The sequence below is a fragment of the Notamacropus eugenii genome, chromosome 2 (assembly GCF_028372415.1).
Source record: "Notamacropus eugenii isolate mMacEug1 chromosome 2, mMacEug1.pri_v2, whole genome shotgun sequence".
Classification (NCBI taxonomy): Eukaryota; Metazoa; Chordata; class Mammalia; order Diprotodontia; family Macropodidae; genus Notamacropus; species Notamacropus eugenii.
In genome coordinates, this window is record NC_092873.1 from 371,216,829 (window position 1) to 371,237,091 (window position 20,263).

Below are 20,263 nucleotides of genomic sequence, written 5' to 3' on the forward strand. Positions count from 1 at the left end.
GGAGGGGGAGGGAGAGGGAGGGAGAGGGAGAGGGAGAGGGGGGGAGGGGGAGGGGGAGAGGGAGGGGGAGAGGGAGGGGGAGGGGGAGGGGGAGGGAGAGGGAGAGACAGAGACTGACGCAGAGGGAGTTGCACGCCTCCGAGAAACCACGTGAAACCATGTGATAGGGACCCCCCGAAGTTGCCCACAGTCACGTGAGCGTGTGCGTGAGTGGGGGTGGTGAGGGATCCGGGTGTCTGCGTGTGAACGTGCAGACGTGCGGACGTGTGACGGGGCGCGTCTCTTCTCAGCCCGCGGAGGACCGTACGGGGTCGGGCTCGGAAGCCCCCTGTACTGCCCCGGTCTGGCTGGGCTCCGCCCTCCGCGCCAGGGCTCGCTGGGGCCGGGCTGGAACTGCTTGGTTGCGGGGATTCCCGCCCTTCCCGGTCAGTCTGGCCATGGGCTCCTTGCTCACGCCGCTCCTGCTGCTGCCGTCCCTGGGACTCGTGTTCCTGAGCCTAGGTCCGGAGCCAGGTCAGTGCCGGCTCCCCAGGCTGCGGCAGGCTGGAGGGAGGGCAGGGGGAGGTTTAGAGCCTCTATGCGAGAGGTGCCTGCGGACCCCGGCCCCGCCCTGGACTCCCCAGCTCCTCTCCCGACTCCCCTCAACCCCCAAATTCCAACTCATACGATCCTGAAATTGGGAGAAGCCTTGGATCATAGGATCTTGGGTCTAGAGCTGGAAAGGGACCTTAGAGGTCCTCAAGTCCCACTCCTTCATTTTACAGATGAGGAAACTGAGGCCCAGAGAGGCACAGTCATTTGCCTGAGTCCGCACTAGTTGAGCCAGATTCGAAATCCTAGCCGCAGAGTCCAAATCCAGCCCTTTTCTTCGCTGTGCCTTGGCTGCTTCCCTTGAATTTGCCTGAAACCCTCGTGTAAAGGAGCTCAGCCCAAACCCGAGCTCAGGCACAGCTAGCAGGGTGACTGGCCAGGTCGAGTAACGTCTCAGTTTCTGAGTCTGAGAATGGGGATATTACTAGCGCCTACCTCCCAGGGTGGTTGTGAGGATAAAATGAAATAGATTTGAACCTTAATGTTTGCATGTTCTCCTTTTCTCTCACTTAAAGATACTGTCGCTTTGGATATTGTTACTTTGTATTTAAGAGAGGGACTAGAACATGGAGAGAGTTTAAACTAGGGTTATAGGTGTATATTCAGACTCCTTTGCTTTGGCATTCGAGGTCCTCTACCGAACCCTTCCAGGGACATCTCACCTTACTCCTCTTCTCCCTAACTGGTTTTTCCATGTCCCCAGAACACTCCCTTTGCTTAAACTGTTCCTTCCTTATGCCTGGAATATCCTTCTTCCTTTCTCCCTACCCCTTTGCATGCTTTAAAGTACATGTCAAGAGCCCCCTCCTCCAGGAAGTTTTTCCTAATTTCCTTTCTCACTTTCACCTTTACTTTCCCCCTATCTCAAATAACATTTTTTTTTGGAAACTCTCAAGGCAATCATATAAATATGATCTATTATAATTATCTGTTTGTGCTTTTTGGGTAGTGAGTTCCCTGGTACATGTCTGATCTACACTGTGTATGTATTTTTCTTCTAAACAACATTTTTTATTGATAATCTCTCATACTCCTGCCTGTCATTTCCCCATGACTCCTTCTTCCATAGAAACATCCTTTGTAACAAATTTTGTTGTTTCAGTTGTGTTTGACTCTCTGTGTGCCCACAAATAAGTACAACTATGTATAATGGATATTATATTGCTTGCCTTCTCAGTGGGTGAGGGAGGTAATGGTTAGAGGGAGGGAATCTGGAACTCAGAATAAAAAAAATGAATGTTAGAAAAATACACAGAATTTTTTTTTAAAAAGTAGGGACAAATAGAATTAAACTTTGTACCTCCCCCAGCACCTAGCACAGTACTCATGTATACTGTAAGCATTGAATAAATGTTTAAGAATGTATGAATGAATAAGTGAATTGCCTCTTGCATTATATTTATTTGATTATAGCCCAGGTTAGCTCTGTCTTTCATCTTGCAGGCAACGGGCAAGATAACAGCATGGTCCACCTGCCAGGTGGGACATTCCAAATGGGGACAAATTCCCCAGATGGCAAAGATGGGGAAGGACCTACTCGGCAAGTAACCGTGAAACCCTTTGCCATTGACAAATACCCCGTCACCAACAGAGATTTCAGGTACGGTGCCCACTCTCCTGGTCAGAGTACTCCTCTCACTAATTCTCCTCTATTTTTTAACCTACACATCTGTCAGCAAAGGACACTTAAGATTTTTTAAAAGCACTTCCACATTTACCATTTTATTTTACCTTTATTTTCATAACAGCATAAGGATGCTCTTGTTTTCCCCTTTTTATGAGACAAAAATATAAACTCAGGAAGGATAAAGCAAAGAAGGAACTATAGACCATTATCATTGATGCCTACAATTCAAAAATTTTAGGATTTGCATAAGGAAGTTGGAAGGTTTAAGGGACTTGAATGAATACATGAATGGAAAAAAGTATTTCTTAAGTGTTTGTTGTACCAAGTGCAGGAAAAAACTTCAAAAGTGAAAATCTTGTCATCTTCCAGCTTACATTCTAATGGGGGAAACGACATAGAAAAGGAAAGGATGATCAGGAAAGGGAGTTTTGATCTGAGGAATGACAGGCATACTAAGTAGAACCACAGGACATAGCCATTTTCAGAAGCAGTGGTGACAACAATTCACTGACTCTTCCTGAGAGCAGGAGATGTGAGAGAGGGCATGTTCCACAGTGGCAAAATAGGTGGCAAGATGTCCCAGATGGATGGCTGGGTGGGATGTGAAATATTGTCTGGTCTGGTGCCTTCTGGGTAGAGTCGGCAAGGTGAGTTTTCACTTATTCACCAATCAACACAGCTTAACCTCCCAAGGTGGAGATTCTGAAACAGTGGATTAACTGCCATAGGGTCTGGAGGTCAATTTGGATTTGCCCACTGTCACGTAGAGAATTCTTAAGAGAGAAGTCAAGTGTCCTGCCTGATTGGCTGGCACTGAGGGACCAGGGCAAAGGACAGTCTGCCAAGCAGAAAGTCCCTGCTAGCCCAGAAGTCAGGTGGATTGAGAAGGAATACCAAGAGAGACTAACTTCTGGACTGAAGGGTTGATGGACTTTGGCTTCATCAGAAGTTTGTCTAGCTTTCGGAAAGCCTCTCTAGGAAGAAGGAAAAAGGTCACCTCAAGATTATACAAAGGATTCAAAGATGGATCAACAGAAGGTAAACCAGTAGCATATTTAATCATAGTAAAAATAAAAATATACAAAATACCCTCATGCTTTCTGTTTCAAATAATACCCCTCCCCACACATATATAGTGCCTAAAGGTTTACTGAATTCTTTCCTCTTCTTCTATTGTCCAGATAATGAAACTGTTTAGCTTAAACAGGGGAAGACACTTGCCAAGGCCAAAAACAGCTTACTAGGTTGGAGCTTGAATCTAGAGTTTTCCTAGTGTTCAGTCTAGCCATTCTGTCCACCAGTAATGTCTTAATGGAGTGCTACTCAGCCTTTGAGAATGAGCTCAAATGTTACCTCCTCCACGGAGCTTTTCCTAATCCCCTTTTCTGTACCCCACCCCTAGCAAACATGACACACAGAGTAATGGAAAAAGAGAATCACAGATACTCCCCCTTCCTCTCAAAAACAGCTTTGTTGTTGTTCAGTTGTATCTAATTCTTTGTGACTCCATACACCATACTGCACCAATACTAGTCCATGGGGTTTTCTTGGCAAAGATACTGGAGTGGTTTGCCAGTTTTTTCTCCAGAGGCAAATGGGTTAAGTGACTTCCCCAGGGTCACAGGTGTGTAAATAAGTGTCAGAGGCCAGATTTGAACTTGGGGCTTCCTGACTCCAGGTCCAGCATTCTATCCACCACAATACCTAGCTGCCTCTAAAAAACAAACAAACCTAGTAAACTTTATGGTCTTTAAAATGTTTTGTACCTCTTATGATTCTTCTGCTGTGTCATACATCTCTTTTGCTCCTATGATCCCTTATATTGTGCTATAATCATTTATGTACATATCTCCTGTACCAGACTATAAGCTACTTGAGGGCAGGAACCAGGTCTTAATCATATTTGGATACTCTCGCCAGATTCAGCACAGTACCTTACATTTAGAAGGCACTCAGGAAATGTTTGTGGAACAAATGAATTCAGGAATGTGGATGATGAGCCAGGCAACATTTCTCCTCCTAGGGAATTTGTGAGGCAGAAGAAGTACCAGACAGAAGCTGAGTCATTTGGGTGGAGTTTTGTCTTTGAAGACTTAGTATCTGATGAGCTGAAAAAGAAAGTGACCCAGAAGCTGGAGGTAAGATGGATTAGTGGTGGTGTGGTGGGTGAGTGGGTGGGAAATGGGGCAGGACTCCATGAGCAGAGCAGGAAGTGGGGAGGAGAATGGCGGCAGGGCTGGGCCTGGAACTAGCCCATCATGAAGTGTCAGATCTTAGAATCAGGTACAGGGGCAGCAGCTGAAACCCTAGGCCTCAGTTCTTCATTTGTGCATCACATCATGGGAGGCCAAAGGTTACAAAGGGAAATCACACGTATACCCAAGAGCTTCCTGAGCCCATCCCTATTTTTTTCAACTTGGAAGGGAGAAAGTAGCTCAGTGAGAAGCAAAGAATTCCTTGGGATTTGAAAATGACAAGGCCTCTTAGTGTCTAGACCCTTTATGTAAACAAGCCTGTCTTTAGGGAAGCCTATACAAATGTAGAGAAGGAGAAGCTGACTTCTTTAAAAGATCTTCAGGAAAGAGGATGCTTAAGCCTTGCTCAGCACCATCAGCACTTTCATATTGAGTTCTCATGATTTTTGCCCCATGTCCTTGGTTTTGAGATAGACAGGGTCAGGGGTGGGGATGGGAGGTGGGAGGCCAGTATGTTGGGAACCAGGTCAGCTCAGCTTAGGAGTGGGACACTTTGTAGCTCAGCTGCTCCTCTTGTCTGCTTGCAGTCTGCACCTTGGTGGCTCCCAGTGGAGAAGGCATTTTGGAGGCAGGTGAGCTTGGTTCCTGAGTTCCCAGCCTTCTAGCCCTTGCCCTTTGTGGTCCCATTCTAGAGGCCTGACTTTCTCCTATCCCTGGAAACAAAAACCAAATGTGGATGACAGAATAATTCAGGGGACGCATTTCAGCCAAAGGATCTGGGTTTGAATCGTAGCAGGTTGTTGATTAGCCATGTGATCTGAGGCAAGGAGGTTGGAGCAGATGGTCTTTACGGTCCCTTCCAGCTTTAAATCCTCTTATTCTCTGCCTGCATAGCCAGAGCTTCCCTGAGACAAACATTATTCTTTCTCATCCTCATCTGGTATCCTAGTTTGGATCCCAGCTGTGCCACTTGGTGCCGGTGTGACTTTGGTGAGTCACTGCGTTTTTCGAGGTCCCACATTCATCATCTGTCAAATGAGAGCACTGCTCTCAGTGTCCCCTAAGTTCTGAAGCTTCAGCGCTGTGATGCTTGCTTTTCTCTGTTTCTTCATCTGCAAAATGGAACAGAATATTCTCATGGCCTGCTAGCAACCGAGAAAGAATATGGAAATGGCTTCTTAGTATCTCCTCTCATCCCCCTTCACTGTTCTCTGGGATAGGGAAGGTCATCCTAGGGATCCTGTCCATCTCTAGGTGTCTCCCCTTCCCCTTCCTGCCTAATCAGCCTGCAGGTCCAGGCTCTGGCATCCGAGAACGACTAGACTTCCCTGTGCTGCATGTGAGCTGGAATGACGCCCAAGCTTTCTGTGCCTGGCGAGGCAAGCGGCTGCCCACAGAGGAGGAATGGGAGTTTGCTGCCCGGGGAGGGCTGAAGGGTATGTCAGTAGTCTCTCCCTATACAGTGACAAGGCCTGACAAGGGATGAGAAGTGATGGAAAGAGGATGGGGTTTGGGTCAGAGTAGCTGTGTAACCTCTCTGCAACTCTTGTCCAGACGATTGTAATAGCCTTCCAATTGCTTCCGTTTGCTCCCTCTCCAAGCAATCACAAACAGCTGGCAAAAATAATCTTCCTAAGGCACCAGTCCGAGCATGTCACTCCCCTACTCAAACACTTTCACTGACACCCCGCTGCCTACAGAAAAAAAAATCTACTGCTTAGCCTGGCAGTGAAGGCTCTCCACAATCTCTAGATGAAGTGAATGAAGAACCAGGACAGATAACATCCTCTCTCCCCTTCCCTCTTTTTCTATTTCTCCCTCTCCTTCCTTTTACCTTCCTGTCTCCCTCCCTCTTCTCCCCATCTTCTCCCCTTACCCCTTCCTTCCCCCACTACTTGCTCATTACTTCCCCTCTGACTCTCACCTTTACTTCTGTTTCCTCTTTCCTTCCCCCCTTTTACCATTTCCTTCTCTTGCCCTCTGCTCTCTTCCTCTCCTGATTTTTTCTTTTGTCCCTTTCCTCATCTCCCTTCTGACAGGTCGAGTGTACCCCTGGGGGAACCAGTTCCAGGTGAACCGCAGCAACCTGTGGCAGGTAAGGCTCCCAATACTCCCCTCTCCTACATCAGAGGCTCCTGCAGCCTGGGGTCAAGAAGGTCTCCCCTTTGGTTCTCCTTGTTCACTCCCAGCACATCAGGGAGGTGGCAGCCAAGGGAGTACTGAGGTGTGAACAGAGGAGTTCTTAGGTCTGAAATCTAAACTTAACCCCCCTCCCAGGGAATGGCCGGCTGACCTGGTCCTAACCTGTCTATTCACTCATGGGAAAGCCCTGATCCTGACTTCTTTCTTCCCAGGGCAAGTTCCCCCAGGCTGATACAGCTGAGGATGGTTTCCATGGAGCCTCGCCTGTGGATGCTTTCCCTCCTCAAAACAACTATGGTAAAGCCAATCATTATGCCACTGCAGATCCTGGCACATTGTACCAGAGAGTCTTAAGCTTTTCTCCCCACATGGGTTAGGCTTACTCTTAATCTTAGGGCCCCCAAGTTATTCCAGGAAGAGAAAATCCTCAAACTTTCTTTCCTTTCCCTTTGTCAGATGGTGGGTTGGGGGTGGTATTGGGCTGTCAGACAGTCTTGACCACTGAGCTGAGTCTGCCACCATTCATCAGGACTCTATGACCTCATGGGCAACGTGTGGGAGTGGACAGCATCAACATATGGATCTCCCATCCCTGGCCAAGACAGGAAGGTTTTGAGGGGAGCATCCTGGATTGACACAGCAGAAGGTTCAGCCAACCACCGGGCCCGAGTCACCACCAGGTAAGAACATGACCCCTCTTCCAGGGAAAGAAGGGGCCAGGAGTTTCTTGTAGGGAGGTAGCGGAAAAGGTGCTAAACTTGGAGACAAGAAACCGAAGTATGAACCTTGGATTAGTCACTTACTACCTGGCTCACCTCTCTGGGCCTTGGTTTCTCTCATTTGCAAATTGAGCGGCCTGTGCTGGATGATAGCTGCTGAGGTCTCTTCCGGCCCCAGAACCATGATCCTGGAGAGCTGGCTTCCCTGGTCAGTCTAGTGGGCACCAAGCTCCCAGTGAAGTTGGGGAGAAAAACAGTTTTACAACCAGCTTAGAACGCAGGGGCTGTAGGTCCTATGTTCATGTTATTCAGCCTTTGGCTTTTTTTTTTTAAATTGACCTTGGTGGATTTTTTTTTTTAATTCCACATCACTGTGAATCAGATAAAATTCACTCTATTGTGATAGTACTCTTGTGCTTAATACCTAAGCAGCCAGCATGTTTGAGAGGGAGGTTTAATTATCCCTATACAATAGTGACACATCAAATGTGGTCAGTGAGAGACAACGAGGTCCTTGGAGTCCATCTTGAGCATTTCACATATGTGTATGGTCAGGACCCCAAGAAAAGCATTCCCCAAAAAGTCCTCCATCCCTAGACCATAAGATTTAAAAAATAGCTTGTCTTTCTTAAATTTGCCATTGGTATTTGGCACTCAATCCAGAATCAGACACCAGTCGGTGGCCCAAACTAGCCCCACGGCACCAAGAGCACCCCATGTGCCTGCTTCCTTGTAGTATGGCTCCAGGAACTTGTTCAGCACTGTTGCCCCACTTGGCTCGGCCTGCTTGTTAGGCTGTCGATGGGTCTGCCTCAGGGTCACCCCTGTCCTCAGCCACAACAGGCTTTGGCTTTTTGTCTTGCCTTCTGATTCTCCACTTTGCTCTTGTACAAGACAAGGGTGAGGGAGGGAAAATCCCACAGCAATATGTTGAGGTAAGTCAGTGGTTCCAGTAAGGGTTTGGTTTGGTTAGTGGTCATAAAACCATCAAAATCAAGGTTAGAAGGAGCCTTAAGAGCATTTAGTTTGACCTCCTCATTTTACAAATGAAACTGAAACCTAGAGAGGTTAATGTGATTTATAGGATCTTACATCTGTAGGGGGAAGGGGAGGGACCTTAGAGGTCATCTAGTCCAACCTCCTTATTTTACAGATAAGGAAATTGAGGCCCAGGGAAGCCAAGGAATTTCCCTAAGGACAGACAGAAGTGGGATTTGTTCCTAGGTCCTCTGACCTGAAGTGATTTGCCCAAAGTCATATGGTTAATTCTCTCTTAATACACTGTGTAATATTTCACACTTTTCTAAGCACTTTTCCACACTTCTATTCTGTGAGGCATTTACTCTTGATCTCATTTTATAAATGAAATGAGTCCTGGAAAGAGGAAAGGGACTAGTCTAAGGTTGCAGTTAGTGATTGAACCATGCTTAGGAACTTGTGGAATCCTGACCAAGGCTCCCACTCCCGATCTCCCAGCTGATGGATTTCCTTTAAGAGTTGACCATTTCTGTGACCCCATTATGTTGAAGTTTTTAAAAATTCCACCTACCAAAAAAAGTCCACAACCTCCACAACTTCCTAGTGGATCTTAACTCTTTCAGCCTGAGCCTGTGGAAGATAGCACTTGTCCCTGGGAGGCCAGAGAGTTGGGTTCTAGGCTTGACCCCACCAAGAACTAACTGGGTGATCTCAGGCAGGGCTTTGGGCTTCTTTATCTATCAAATGGGATGAACATCTGCCTCACAGGGTGGTTGTGTGGGTGTGAAAATATAAAGAGTATTGTTACTATTTCATAGAATATCATACCTCAGATGTTATCTAGTACAACTGAGGGAAAATGAGGCCCAGGGAAAGGGCTTGCTGAAGTCATAGAAAAAGCAGTTGAGTGTGGTTTTTTGAACACCTTGAGCTTAAATGAATTGAATGACAATCTCTCAGTGCAGTCCCTCTTTTCCTGCTCTCACTGTTCAGGTGAGAGGGCAAGTGCTATCTCAGGTCTTGATCCATTGACTCTTCTTCCCACTCTCTCTGGTGGCAGGATGGGCAACACTCCAGACTCTGCCTCGGACAACTTGGGCTTCCGCTGTGCGGCTACCCCAGGCCGGCCTCCTGGGGAACTGTGAACAGAGACCAACAGACAAGGGGGAGAATCCCCTGTGGCCCTGCCCCCGTGGCCAACCGGGACTCTCGACTCAGCCAATGTCTTATCAACAACACATCAGGCTGACAGAGGTTCAGCTGGAATAACTCCAAACTCTACCATGACCACATCAACCATTCTCCCTTTCTTGATCCCCACCCCCCCCAGTCCTCCACTGAGTCCTACTCTGTCAAGAATACTGGCTGAGAAGGTGAGAATAATCAGGACCTAAAGAACAGGACCATCATCAGCTCAGGGAACCAAAGCCCTCAGTATTAATTACAGTCTAGGTGTGGCAAACACACCCACCTGCACATTAGATGGAGAAACAAAGCTTTTACAAGAATTATGGATTGTTGGAAATGGGATGGACTTTCAGTACCACAGAGTATAGAAGTTCACAGAATACTAATTTGAACCTTGAAATGCATTGTTGGAACCCCAAAACACTGGTCCAGAGGATGGGGGTAGGAGGATAGGAGGCTGTGAAATTGCTGTATATTTTAGATACTTTATAGTTTACACTAGTATTTTAGATCAGTATAGCCTATTTCAGAGGGAAGAATAATGCTATTTCTGATGGAACGTCTAATAGCATCGTGTCATTTCTTAGGTTCTAGCATCTACCTCCCAGGGTTGTTGTGAGGACCAAATCAAAGTGCTTAGCACAGTTCCTAGCACGCAGCAGGCACCATATAAACACTCATTCCCTTCCTTTCCCTTTCTGTGGAACCCATTGTGGGAATCACTGGTCTTGTACAAGCTCCTCATTTGATAGGTGTAGAAGCTGAAGCTCAGAAGAAGTGAGTAGCCCAACGCCACACTGTCAGAAGCAGCCAGGACTAAAGCTTGCCTTTTTCATTCACTCCAGGGCAGTTTCCTCTACTAGGCAATAGTTTCGAAGCATTACTGCAGAGACTGGAGGAGGGCAGAGGTTGGCAATGCCTGGGCATACAGAGAGGCCAGGGCAGGAAGCACAGCCCACACTTCCCCTTGCTCACCCTCCATCTGGGACCTCAGGTTGAGCTCCTGATTAGCACAGAGATGACACCCTGCCCCTCCCCTGGAAGACCCAACAAGAGGGTGCCTGGAGTTGTTAACTGAGACAGGGACTTAGAACCACTCTTAGTCTCAAATGTATCTAGCAGTAAAAAGTTCTGCTCTGAAAAACAAACACTTTCCTCTAGGCACGTCCTTAGACTGCAACGTATTGCTATCATTGGGGAGGTAAGAGGCTGCCAGGAGATGCCTCAGAGCCCTTGATAGGTAAGTGGGTAAGTGATGGTTAGAATCACTTTCGAAGTCTAGGCTTGGAGCCAGGAAAACCTGGGTTGAAGCCCTGCCGCTACCATTTTTTGGCTGTGTAACCCAGAACAAGTCACTTAACCTCAGTGCTCTGAGCAACTCTGAGACTGGAAATCACAGAGAAGATGCTGACCTGCATTGGTAGAAGGATTTTCCTTGCCAGAATTCTCAATTCCACTAAAATCACTGATCCAATCTCTCCCTTACCTGAGTTTCTATGATTTCAGGAGCCCTGTGAGTTTGGAGCACTAAGTATCATTATCACTGGTTTACACATGAGGAAGCCAGAAAACTAAGTCGTACATAAGGGAAATAACCTGCTCATATTCACCCAGCTAATATGTCACAACTCTCAAGAGGTGCAAAGGATCCCAGAGGCATCTCTTGTGTTCCAGCTTGTACCTGATCAAGGCAGCAAGCTTGTACCTTGGCAACATCTCTGAGCAACAGGTAAGGCAAATCCAGCCTTCATTCACCTGGAGTTCTCTGGTCTTCCACTGTCACAAATGGGCACAGCCAATTTCACTCTGAGACTGCTCTAACTGGCAAGTTTTTTCCCAGCAAAAACTTAAATTTGCCTCTTGGCAAGTTCCACAGCTCCTGGTGCCATTGTCTAGGGTCCAGTGCGGCCCTACTTCAACAGGTCAGCCCTTTAAGCATTTGCAGACAGCTCTCTTGTCCCTCTTTCTCTGGTTTCAAGGTGCTTCACTATCCTGCATAACATATACCTTGTTGATGGCCTTCCTAAAATGTGTCCAGAAGTCAAACATAATGCACCTACTCTGTGCCAAGCACTGTGCTCAGCACTGGGGATGCAAAGAACAGCACAAACAATCCTTGCCCTGAAGGAGCTAAAGAGCCATGCACAAATAAGAGAGATACTGGATAAGCTGGAGATAATTTCAAGAGGGAAGGCAGTAGTATTAGGGAGACTATGAAAGATGCTTTTTTAAAAAGAAAAAAAAGTGTTTTTTGGTGTTTACATCACCACTTTTTCTCAATACCTTCCTTATCTAAGGGAGCCATTCCACATAACAGTATTTTTTAAAGACAAAAACGGAAAAAAATTCAACAAAACTGATAAATACTGAATAAAACACAGTTAATTTAAAAAGACTTGAAAATAGATGGGCTTCCCATTTCAGTCAAGGGATGGGAGTGTCTTTTTCTATCTTTTCTTTTGAGCCACTTGTTTTTTTCCCTCAACATGCATTTTTTTTCTGGTGAGCTATTTCCATTATTATAGTTGCATATATTGTTTTATTGGCTCTTTATTCCCTCTGCATCAGTACAAGCTGATTTTTCGATGCTTCTCTACACTTTCTTATACCACAAGTAATATTCATCACATTAATGTATCATCATTTTTTGGGCCATTCCTCAAACACAGGGAGTCTGCTTTGTCTCCAATTCTTTGCTATCACAAAAATGCTGCTCTTTACATTTCAGTGTATATGGGCCATTTTTTCTTTTCAGTGGGGGTATGAACCTAATCTCTGGGTAGACTATGGACATTTTAGTCACTTTATCTGCTAATTCCAAATTCTTTTCCAAAATGACTGTTCTGATCTGCAGTTTCACTAACAATGTACTAATACCTTGAACACTGACTATTCCCATTTATCATCTATGCCAATTTGCTGGGTGTAAGAAAAATCCTTGTATTTTTGATTTGTATTTCTCTTCGTGATCTGGAGCATTCTTTTATATAGTTAACAGTTCTTTTGAGAATGATCTGTTCATATTCTCTAACTACTTATTGGGGTTTTGGTCTTATTTACCTACATATCTATGCAGATTGTCTCTCTATACATCCTAATTTTATATCGTATACCAAACTCTTATCAGAAACTGGGTAAAAACATTTTTCAGGAAAGGCTTCTTGCAGAAGTTGTAATTTTAGCTGATAATCAAAGGAAGCCAGATAACTATATAATACAGATGTAATCTGACTGAAGCAAGGGTAGGAAACCTGCAGCCTTGAGACCTTAATAAAAAGGATTTATTCTGTGAAATTGGATTCAGCGAAAGGCTGCAACTTACCTGACCCTGGCTTTTTAGCCCCTCCTGTCTCATAGTCTGTGAAGTTTACTTTTTAGATACTGGTGTAGGATATCATATTTATCTCCATTCCATTTTGCCCTATAGTTGGGCCCATCATTCTCACTTTTTGAAATCATCTATTTCAGCACTCTCACTTTCTAGATGAAGAGAATGGTACCTGAGGAACCCTGAGGGGTTACCTGACTCACCTAAATTCACCCATCTTTTCAGTTCTGTACTTGGGTCCTCTGTTAGCTAGCCTTGACAGTTTCTCATCTGTCTGTAATTTTGACAAGCATAGCATCTATGCCTTTATCCAGCTTATCCAATTAATTGATTTTAAAAGATTGAATAGCACAGGGCCAAGGCTTACAACTGGGATTCAAACTTGTTTGACTCAACCACTGTGTTGTTTTTGATTTGTTTTTCTGTCATTTTCATCCCATTCCCCAAACTTAGTAATAATAATATTCATCACTAACATTTGTATACCACTTACAGGCACTGTGCTAAAGTGCTTAATAAATTAGAGCCTCACAATACCCTTGGGAAGTAGGTGCTATTATCCCCATTTTATAGTTGAGAAAATAAGCAAACCAAGGTTAAGTGATTTGCCCAGTGGTGTCACATAACCATATAACTAGTGAGTGTCTGAGGGAGGATCTGAACTCTTCCTGTCTCCAGGCCCAATGCTTTATATACTTCACTAACTTCCTTCCCCCTAAAATTCATATATCCATCTCCTCATAGTTGGGAGTCAACAAACCTCGTGCAGAGGCAGTTAGAGGAAGGGATGTTAAGGGAAAAAGTCCACAGTTGGGAGAGGTGGAAGAAAGACTTCAGAAACAACATAGTTGGAGCAGAAAGGAAAGGTTGGTCCTGTCTTAGCCAATGACTAACTCCACAGGAGAGTAGGGAGGCAGGAAGCTGATTAGGTAGCTCTGTTCGGAGTAAAAAGGGGAACCTGGGGCCCAGAGGAGTCAAGGGAAGGGTTGTAGGACATTCCTGATTATTGATAATCCTATTCCCTGACATCTCTATCCTTATACCTCACCGTCCTAGACTGTCTGGAATATAATATGTAAAGAAGAGGGAAGGAGGGAATAAACATCTTTGTTAGAGGAAGTTAAAGCTATGACTTCCTTAACAGACCTGACGGTTGTGTAGGTGGGGTGCAATTCCATCTTCAAGTGGGTGGTAGGGGATTTCTGGCTTCTAAAACAGCTGACCTTAATGATAACCCTATTCATTAAGCCTAACCCTATCCATAACCTCAACCTCAGATGTTGTAACTAAGATGGTAACCTTGGTAAATTCCTTATCATGAGAGCTGTGGAACAGGCTTCTTTGAAAGACCAAAGATTCCCTTCATTGGTTGAAGTATCATTTTCTTGGTATGTAGTTGATTCTGTTTCAGGTGTGGGTCAGACTAGCTGGCCAATGAGACCCACTGATTGGTTCTGATTCTTTGGGACATTTTTATGACGTGTACAAAGTGGATTTGTCGTTAATATGTATATTGTTCTCTGGGCTCTACTTCCTTCACTCCCCCTTCTTATTCAAGGAGTAGCTTGCAGGGTTCATAGTCCAAGCCATGGCTCAGAAGGGGCAGACCTTGAAAAGTTTCTGACAATCCTAAGTTAAGGGTCTCTGTCCTTTCCAAAAGAGCTTGTTGGCATTCCAGCCAAAAAGAACTCTGTACTAACACCTTAAAGCTGAAGGCACAAGTTAACATCTAGCTGAGTTTAAGGCCTAGGAAAGGTGGACTGCACTTGTTCACTGTCAATGGACCCCAAAGAGTCCATCAGATCAATACCTTATACTGAGCCCTGGGAGGAGCTAGCAACCCACTACTGATGCCACAACTCACATGAGCTTGATGAGGACTCTCCTGAGGCACTGTAGTCCTAGAGCTGTAAATTGCCTGGGCCGCATGTGTCATGAGACGGTATGTCCCAACATTTTAGGATAGGGCTGGTCATGGTACCTTTTTTTGTGTGTGTGAGTAATTCCCTTTGCTGAATGGTAACTAAGACAACTGGATGACTGTTTATGGAAGCACTCATGGGCCAGTGTTGGGAGGATGTCCCTCAGGGTTACCCTTAGACCTGGAGCTAGCAATCACCTCTGTGGAGACCCAACCTTTCAGTGACAGATGGCTGGGGGAGTATTCCTAGAGGGGATGCTGTACCTCTTTTAGAATATTTCCTGCTTTGTCTTTTTGTTACTAGTACATATCTTTTTCTCTTATGCAAACTTCTCTTTCTGTGAACTTGTTGGGGTCAGGGACTACTTTCTCTCCCCCATGATTCCCCCAGAAGATTCATCAATGTAAGAATGGCCACAAGGCAAAACATTTTGGGGGGTCCCATGAGTGCCTGTTTATGGATTCATGTCTTTAGCTAATGTTCCAATAACACAGCTGTATAACATTACTTGCCTAAAACCCTTCTGTTTATTTGGTACTCTTATAGCTACCGTCTTTGTAGCATCCAAACTTTGGAAATTCTATAAATCTGACCAACTTCACAACTCAGTTGTTATAAGTGAAGTCCCACCACTCTTTCATCAAGACAGTTATCAGGTGGCTATCTAGTCAGTGCTGTTGACAGCTTGTATTCAAACGTAAAGGGGAAGCAAATCAGGAAAATACCATCCTCTAATAACATGTACCCAGGCTAACCTCCCAGAAGGGTGAATTACAATATATGATGGAGATGTTAGCCTTACCCTGCATATCATTCATAAGCTCACTCCTTTGACATCAAACATGAGCTATACAGTGCTGAAATACATAGTCTCACTAAATTTCCTTTTGAGGAGCTTGTACCCTTCCCTGTGAAACTTCTGTCCCCCCACATCCCCATACTCCAGTCTACATATGGAATAACACTGAGCCTTTTTCCTTGTTAAATGGGTATCAACCAGAACTTGAGACAAGCAGTGTGAGAATAGGAGCAATAACTCAAAACAAAAGCGATGTCTCAGTTATAAAATGCTGATTCTCATTTTCTATGTGAGGTAGTGACCAGATATTGTTTTCACTTGACAAGCTCCCAAAATACAAAACAAGTGTTTTCTTTGTGTTGGAGTCCTTGAAAAGTCCAGGTGTTCACTCTTTGGTACCTGGAGTAACTAGCAGGCACAGCAGAGCATCTTACACAACTGAAACCAGACAGATCTAACAAGGAACATTTATTACACATCAACCAACAGTAAATGTTTTATTCATCCCTTCATAATAAAACCATAAGCCACTGGCCAGGCACAGCATTGAAATTACAGACCCACAAGAAAACTTTCATGCTCCAAACTCTTTCACCAGTAAACTGAGACTAAAGAACAAGGCTCTGTGCACCAGTAAATGGATCCAGGCACATCCCTCATGTCTGTTATTATAGTGAAGACAGAAGTCCAAGGACCACCAACTGCAAGAGGATTCGATGAAGGTCGTAAAGATTATGGCCAACCAGTGGCAGGCAGCATGTAACAGGGAGAACACAAGAACATACTTATCTATTATCTAATCCAGGTTAGTCTGAGTTGTTGCTCTGATCCAGAACGATTATCCTGCATTCATTTTTTTTAAGGAGAGAGGGGATTAAAAAAAATAATTACTTTAAAATAACTTACAAATGGAATTTGAGATAAATTCATTTGAGATAAAAAAGAGATGTGCATTATTAGGGAAACTTGGTTGGTGGGGTATACCTGTCTTGTCCTTTGGAGAACATCAAGAGAACTACAATTAAAAGCACTCTCTATGATGCACTTAACCCATGCTGAACTCAACGGTCAATTTTCATTTTTATCAGCCCTCACCACAGAAACTTTAATTATAATACAATGCTGAAATCTCCACCTGTATGCAGGTGATATTTGATATTTCTGTTAATGTTGTGTGAAATTGGGGGAGCTTAACATACAAATGCATCTGATGCCAAATTACCTGGATGGCTGGGTCCAACCCAGGCAATGCCACAAACCAGGTTTCAGTTCTTCCTGATCTGGAACAAAAATCCACAAGTAAATTAGCAGGTAATCCCAGTCAAAGCCCCTAAACATTTCTATATTCAACATAGGGCTATGGCAACTCAGCCTCCCTAGTTTTGAGTCAGATTGTTTAGTTTGTAGTTGGTGCTACAAAAGCTTCCCTCCCTCCACCCGGGAGATATTTTCACTTTTGAACTATAGGGAACGGACTCCAGCCCTTAGTTTTTATGTCTATTTGTAGCTGCTCCATGCTATTTTTAAAGGGCAAAACACTTCAGGGTCTCATATGATGAAAACTAGATCTATATGCATTGACTGAGAAAATATATGATGACAGAAAACTGCTATGAATTCAATACAATTTTAAGTGAATTTGTATTTTATTCACTTCAACAGCAGCTCCACACTTTGGAAAAACTGTAATACTTGTATATGTGAGCCACATCATTTATTCAGTCAACAGAAGGTCTGTTTATTGATTAAACCAATTAAGTAATGAAATAGATCCCTTGCAAAACCTCTTCTGTGCTCCCTGGGGTATCTGAAGCTCACAGGTTGTGGATCCAACAAATTAACTCATAACCCAAACCCAGGCAGACCATTCTTGTTAAGATTCACGAAAATGCTGGTCAGGTCTCTATCCTACACAGTACCTATCATTCCTTTGAAGGAGCATTGGGCTATAAGGAATCATGTGGCCTGAAAAAAATGAACCTGCCTCCAACCAAACAGTTAATATTCTGCCAGGGAGGAATCTATGTATGGAAAGGAGTCATCTGTGAATGCTGTCACAGGCATGCAAAGCTTTCTAAAGCAGTTTTAAAGTCAAAGTTAGTTGAAGACTTCCCTATAACATGTGCCCCCCATTTTAATTCCACAACCAGTTGTTTTGATTGATTCTACAACCCTTTTACGAGCTGCCAGACCACCAAAAAATAAACCTTTGTTTTCTGTCAACTGTCCTTATCCAGATGCAAAAACAACCTAGTAATTTTGGACTGAAAGCTTACTTTAGAAGCAGAACTGGGTGTTAATGACAAGCCTTTACCATAAACTAGAGGGAAAATAATAAGTTAACAAAAGTAACAGAAATGAGTTTGGTTATTGGTAGGTAACCACTTCTGAATAAACTTACCCCTTAAGACACAGGCCTACAAAATAAATATACTGTAGATTCATTAAGTAGGACATATTAAAAGAAAAATACCTTCAGGGCTCCCAGGAAAGCTGTCTGTTTTCCTTTTCTCTGTCTTGGCCCCTTCCCCCTTTTTCTTCTTTTCACCAACTTCTTGAGCTGTTACACTTGTCTCCCTTCAACAACAAGAATTTTGACAGCAGACCATGAGGAGAGGGGTCCAAAGGGCAAAGTATATAATGTCAGGCTATGGGTAGGAGCCAGTTTCTTGTTCACAATCTCATGTTACGTGAATACTTAAGATTCCCTCCTAAGATTCCTTCTAAATAGTTACAGATTAGACTGATAACTAAAGTAAGAATATTGAGGTTAGGGGCTTAGGGGTGCTCAGGGCCCCAAAATACCAATATACTGGGTCCTGCCCAAATGAATTCAACTCAAGCCTTCTTTCAGTCAAAGAAAAACAAAGTTTATTAAAGGTCAGCTATATTGGGTTGAAGCTTGCATTGATAAACAGTGCAGACTGAATCTGAGCTAGTTTGAATTTGAGCACCTTCATGGAGAGGGGAATGGGTCTTATATACAGAAAGAATGTGGGAGGGATTTAGGGGTGGTATAGTAGTCTGGGAGGAGGGGTCCAGGGAGGGCCTTGAGGAGGAGTCTAAGGAGGATCTTGATGGGACTGGGTGACTAGAGGTCAGACTCAAGAGAGTAGAAAGCAGCCTGAGGCAATCAGGAGGTAACAGACAATGCAGGGGTAGGCTAGTTTAAGGGGCATAGATTTGGACATAGATATTTTGATAGAATTAAGGATGGGAAACAGCCAGATCAAGTGGGAAGATTCAAGGAGAGTAACTATGTATGTTCAGGGAGATTGCTATTGACTTAGCTGTTTGCCGACCAGAAGTGTCCATGCTCTCCAGTCTGGTGCTGTGTATAAATATTTGTGTTACTCTGTTAAGCTTTGTTTTTCTATATTTCTATAATGATATTTTATATTGTCCTAGTGTGCAGAATAAATGTTCTGATGATTTAGTTTTGAGTGAAGAGTGCTTATTACACTATGTGATTCAATCCCCAAAACATATATAATAAGAGCAACTGCTCACATGGCATTGGTGATACACACAGCCCTAACACGTTGGCCACTATGGATAATGATAAAGGAACAATGGGCCTCAGCTAAGGAAGGAAGGGCTGCCACTCTGAGGCCTGAGGACCTAGAACAGAATGGAGTCACAGTATATTCTGGCTAAAATTGGCCCTATGTCAAGATTTCACCAAGTATCTACTAATCGCTTACTAACCAGCTACTGCTCACCAACCACACTTTACCAAAAAGCATTTTGTCAGTCACTCTTCCTCTTTTCTCTTATTCTGTTTTTCAGCTTTCCCTCTGACTGGCCAGCTGTAGCCATAGCCAGCTTCTTCTCTGGGACCAGACTGAATACTGACCATGAAATTTGTAGCCAATTGAATCTAACATTAAAGTTTCTCACAGAATCCTTATTCATATCACACAAAATACCACAAAGGTTGAGAAATGCTGTTTTCCCTTTTCCCTCTCACAGAAATTATTTATAACTCTATGAGAATTTCAATTTTTAGACCTTTCCATCCTTCTTAAACCAAATCTATTTTAGTTATAGACAGAATCACAGGATTTAGATCTAAAATGAATATGTATAGTTCATCTAGTCCAATCTCCTCCTTTGATTATGAAATCATACCTAGCTTTTCCCTAAGTCAAAAAGTTTAAGGTTTTAACCAATGGGTCTAGCATTTGCTTCCTTCATCGTTACACACTCCAGGATGACACATCTTTTTTCTCCTAAGATCCACATCACTAACTAGTTATCCCTTTTTGGTCAAAACAATAAAAACATTTAATACTATCACTAATAAACACCACTTTACATCTGTATAGCATTTTCAACTTTTCAAAGTCTTTTTATGCTTATTTATTTGATTTTCATAATGGCCTTGGAAAGTATGTGGGAGGAACAGTATGGTAGAGCAGAAAGAACCTACTGTGACCTGCAGTCAGACAGGTTCCACTACTGGCTATCTGGGCTAGATTACTTAGCAGCCCATTATGAAAGGCTTTACCTGTCCTAAATCTAGGGTCCCTAGGAAGGGGAGGTGAGGACAGTCAAGTCCACTTCACAGAAGTGAAGCATCTTGCCAATATTATCTGTTAGTTGACAAACCAGGACCCGAACTCAATACCACAAACCTTTATTAAACATCTGCTGTGTGAGACACTGTACTCAACTGTACTCAATGGGGAGGGCATAATGACAAAAATAAATAAAAATGATCCTTATTCAAGAGGAGCTCACATTCTACCTGTGACACAACAGGTACCTAGTC

The 20,263-nt window shown here is 43.9% G+C and overlaps 2 protein-coding genes and 1 long non-coding RNA gene across 8 annotated transcripts in view; 2 read left to right on the top strand and 1 right to left on the bottom strand.

Moving 5' to 3' along the window:
• The first annotated feature begins 236 nt into the window (after positions 1–236).
• On the top strand, positions 237–9,999 carry SUMF2 (sulfatase modifying factor 2). Of its 2 annotated transcripts, XM_072646865.1 has the most exons (9): positions 237–513; positions 2,035–2,191; positions 4,242–4,356; positions 5,001–5,045; positions 5,699–5,849; positions 6,453–6,508; positions 6,768–6,852; positions 7,085–7,235; positions 9,313–9,999. In XM_072646865.1, the coding sequence occupies exons 1-9, from the start codon at positions 438–440 to the stop codon at positions 9,395–9,397; spliced, it is 921 nt and encodes a 306-aa protein (XP_072502966.1). In that variant the 5' UTR covers positions 237–437; the 3' UTR covers positions 9,398–9,999. The 2 variants fall into 2 exon arrangements, with proteins under 2 accessions (XP_072502966.1, XP_072502967.1); XM_072646866.1 differs by lacking the exon at positions 5,001–5,045 and having other exon boundaries at positions 300–513.
• A 1,081-nt stretch (positions 10,000–11,080) lies between these two features.
• Positions 11,081–19,403, top strand: LOC140528750 (uncharacterized). The gene is made up of 2 exons (XR_011975290.1): positions 11,081–11,169; positions 19,279–19,403. It is a non-coding gene; the product is annotated as an uncharacterized lncRNA (long non-coding RNA).
• Positions 15,945–20,263, bottom strand: part of TEX14 (testis expressed 14, intercellular bridge forming factor) — a 143,717-nt gene continuing 139,398 nt past the window's right edge. For 4 of the 5 annotated variants that reach the window (XM_072646846.1, XM_072646845.1, XM_072646847.1 and 1 more), the window contains exons 29-31: positions 17,963–18,066; positions 16,712–16,769; positions 15,945–16,332 (exon numbers count right to left, since the gene is read on the bottom strand). In XM_072646846.1, coding sequence (XP_072502947.1) covers positions 16,296–16,332; positions 16,712–16,769; positions 17,963–18,066 — 199 coding nt within the window. In that variant the 3' untranslated portion in view covers positions 15,945–16,295. The remainder of the gene's footprint in view (positions 16,333–16,711; positions 16,770–17,962; positions 18,067–20,263) is intronic. The other variant, XR_011975288.1, reaches the window with a different exon arrangement.